The following is a 3,472-nucleotide window of genomic DNA, read 5'->3' on the forward strand; positions in this document are numbered from 1 at the left end:
GAAATTCAAAACAAACAAACAAACATTTCAGTGATATATTCAACAGTCGAACGTCAAAATGCCTAAAAAATATGAGATACTGAGCAAATTTTAAGATTCTAGTCGTGAAATTAGCTGAAAAGACAACTGTGCTGCATGTAGGGAATTTAGTGTAAATTAAGAACAGTTTCTGGCCTGAACTAGAAACAGACCTCGTGAAATGGGTTGACGAAGACCGTTAGTCTGGTCTAATTGTAACAAGACATCATATTATGCTACAAGCCAAGAAGAAACATATTTCCGACTTCACATATGTGAATTGACTAACTAGTAAATAAAGATAAAAGTCCTCCAGGTTGTTCAGTACCAAACGCGTTAAAAACTGAGCACTTTATATTACCCTCACTCCCAATATATATAGCTGCTGTGCATGTGAATCGCGCTGAATGATTGGTTCTTTGTTCACCTGATAACCAATGAAATTAGCTATCATATACAATCAAGCGCACGCCATTTGTTGTCAATCTAATAAACAAGATCAATGAAAACGGTTCGGTATATGACGGTTCAACAACATAAAAACAGCCCAAACTGATAAAATATCAAGGTGCTGCAAAGTATAATACTAAGTTCAATCCAGAATGGACAAAGAAGTGTTCATGCATCTTGCCTGAATTCTCCAGGAATAATTATTTTCGATGCACAGTGTGTAACCATTCAGCTAGCTGCAAACATCAAGAACTGCGTGATGTTGCAATAATTCTCAGTGATTTCTGAATATATGATTATGAGAGACCATCACAATGGGAAAATAATTTCTTGTAGGTCGAGCAGATTCTCTGAGAATGTTTATTTTTAAACTTGACGTACTTGCATTCATTTTGAATTGTTGTGACCATATGTTGAATGAACTTGTAAGTGCACAAGTTTAGTGTGGATTTTTAACATTCTGTTAAAATTGGCCCCCCAGTGGCACAGCGGTATGTCTGCGGACTTACAACGCTAGAATCCGGGTTTCAATATCCGTGGTGGGCAGAACACAGATAGCCCATTGTGTAGCTTTGTGCTTAACTTCAAACAAACAAACTGTTAAAATTGTTTTATGTAAGAAGTACAAGTCTTTTGTGTGAGCAAGTCTCCTTTCATCTCTGTTTTAACAACCTGCTGAAAAGTCGCCAGAGCCTTCCAGTTAGGTTCTAAAAAGGTGAAATTCGTTTTCGAGGCCGGGGGCTTTGCCTCCTGCCCCCCCCCCCCCCCTACCAGCTTCGTCTAGACCTCGCCTTTTTAATTTTCTTACTCATTCATGGGTATTAGAGTTTGGCAACATTTCGATTCATGGTTCGCGACCCTTCGCTGCAAAATCGCGCTCCGCACTTAAGGGTCAATGGTGCATTATGAAAGTGATGTCAAATCTCACTATTCGATCAGACAAGAGTTGGTGGTGGAGTCTGAGGTATCTGAAGATATCCTTTTGTGTAGCTTTGCGCGAAAACTGAAATAAACTCTGTTTTCTGCGAAAGTAACTGTACCGTGACAATATTATTTAGTCTTTCTCCATTTCAGAACCTAGCTGCAAAAAATTAGATGCTTCTCAAGATATGGTAGGACTGAATGCTATTCGCCATCTCCACAAAGTGCTTGACGATGACGCCAACGGCAATGTGGACGTAGTTGAAAGTGATGAGGTGAGTACATTATAGCTTGTGTTATATGTAGATGCTTGATTAATTATTAGTTTGCCCCAAAATAGAGATTTCGAACAATGTCATATTGCACACTAAAATTTTGTGACAGAGTGATTGTTAGAACTGAAAGCACATTTGCATATATAGGGAGACGAAGTAATAAAAAGTAAACAACTGCAAAGACCATTCTCTTTAGAATTGAATCATCATAACTTTATTTATGTATCTGTTTTCAATCTCTTACCAACAAAGATTACGTAGAGTGCATGTATCCACAACCAGAGGTACAATGCAAAATTTATTTATTTATTCAAGACTGGTTCTATAAATGAAATTTTTCAGTAGTTAAATACCATCAACAATTATCGTCTGACTGTATATGGTTGAAATACTATGTCAGAGGTCAAGAAACGCATATGAATATGAGGCAAAACAATATCGATATCACATTGTGAATTTAGACTATTAAAAGTGTTTCTTGTATATGGCTTTGTTTATTTCTTGCCACATGTTCTGTAACAAATGAAGCTAATTTCATCTTAAGATGTCTTTGAGATCACAAGGTCCACTGAATGACCACTTTTTATTGCAATTGTCTTAGTTTCCTTCTTTTTTATGCTTTTTTATAATTATGAATAATATAAATATACCTGTTGACCTTGTTTATGATGAATGTGTAAACAAGCATAATTATTGTTAATATCCCAGGAGTAAAAGCTAGATAATTATTACAGATTAAGTAGGTGTGCAATTTTACTAATTTTTTAAGAGGCAAATTGCATACCCAGCTTTGCCCTTGATGAAAGTCTACAAGTAAAAGTGAACTCTCAGTTCATAATGGCTATCTTTTTGAAGATCTTGTAATGCACTTTTGATATCTTAGATTAAACGTTTTGCAGGTTAGTTTAAGGAGACTGCATTCCTCTTGAAAACGCGGAAATCAGGCACAAATTGGCAAAAAATGAGCAAAATCTCTGCGAGGATTTTTATTAGCGTTTATTCTCCAAGAAAATTATTGTAAGACAGGGGAAGTGGATTGGAAGTGAGAAGGTGTAAAAGTCTAGTCGAGAAAATTGTCAGAAATGGCAAAGCAGTTGCGTCACTTCTTGTTCAAAGCAGCCTATTTCACAGTGGAGATGTGATCAAGATTCCTACTGTCTTAATTTGGTAAACTTAATGCATTAAATTTAATAATAATCTAGATTTTTGATTCTTCGGAAAACTATATTCTACATCAGAAAGTAAGAAATATCCTAAAATATATTATTTGAGAAAACCTTCTCCAATTCAGACTTAAACACTTGTTCTAACCCTAGTATAAACGGGAAGTTAAATGGTGTGAATAAAAAAAGCATGAAACTTAAATAACAGCAATATCTTTATTCTCTGCATTGTTGCTGGATATTTTATAACTGTATATTTTGGTTATTATAGGAAACAAGTTAAAATGCTGAAAATTTTATTTAAAATCTTTAACTTGTAGAATTTTGTTGTGGTCTGAGTTTTGTTCAAACTCATCTATTAGGTCGTCAAGAAATTAATGTCCCGTTTTGGAACACTTTTATTAACCCCCCCCCCCGAAAAAACGTACATCACATATAATAGTTAAACGAACCACCTAAACGCCTATATAATGTGTAAAGTTTAGTATACTCTAATCTTTTATAGTCATGGCTTATGACAAGACACACATTCAGCATGTAATACTGTTTGAATACAAGAAGGGAAACAACGCCTCTGTAGCCACAAAGAATACCAAAGAAGTTTATGGAAATGTTTTGAACGTTCGTAAGTGTCAGCGATGGTTC

General features: G+C 35.3%; 1 protein-coding gene across 3 annotated transcripts in view; it reads left to right on the forward strand.

Annotated features, from left to right (window-relative positions):
* The window catches only part of LOC106470153 (stromal interaction molecule homolog), a 45,135-nt gene that overhangs the window by 8,083 nt on the left and 33,580 nt on the right, over positions 1-3,472 (forward strand). For 2 of the 3 annotated variants that reach the window (XM_022398734.1, XM_022398731.1), the window contains exon 2: positions 1,543-1,664. In XM_022398734.1, the coding sequence (XP_022254442.1) occupies positions 1,660-1,664 (5 nt within the window). In that variant the 5' untranslated portion in view covers positions 1,543-1,659. Of the gene's footprint in view, positions 1-1,526; positions 1,665-3,472 lie in introns of all 3 variants that reach the window. The other variant, XM_022398733.1, reaches the window with a different exon arrangement.

Source organism: Limulus polyphemus, unplaced genomic scaffold (genome assembly GCF_000517525.1).
Source record: "Limulus polyphemus unplaced genomic scaffold, Limulus_polyphemus-2.1.2 Scaffold3847, whole genome shotgun sequence".
Classification (NCBI taxonomy): domain Eukaryota; kingdom Metazoa; phylum Arthropoda; class Merostomata; order Xiphosura; family Limulidae; genus Limulus; species Limulus polyphemus.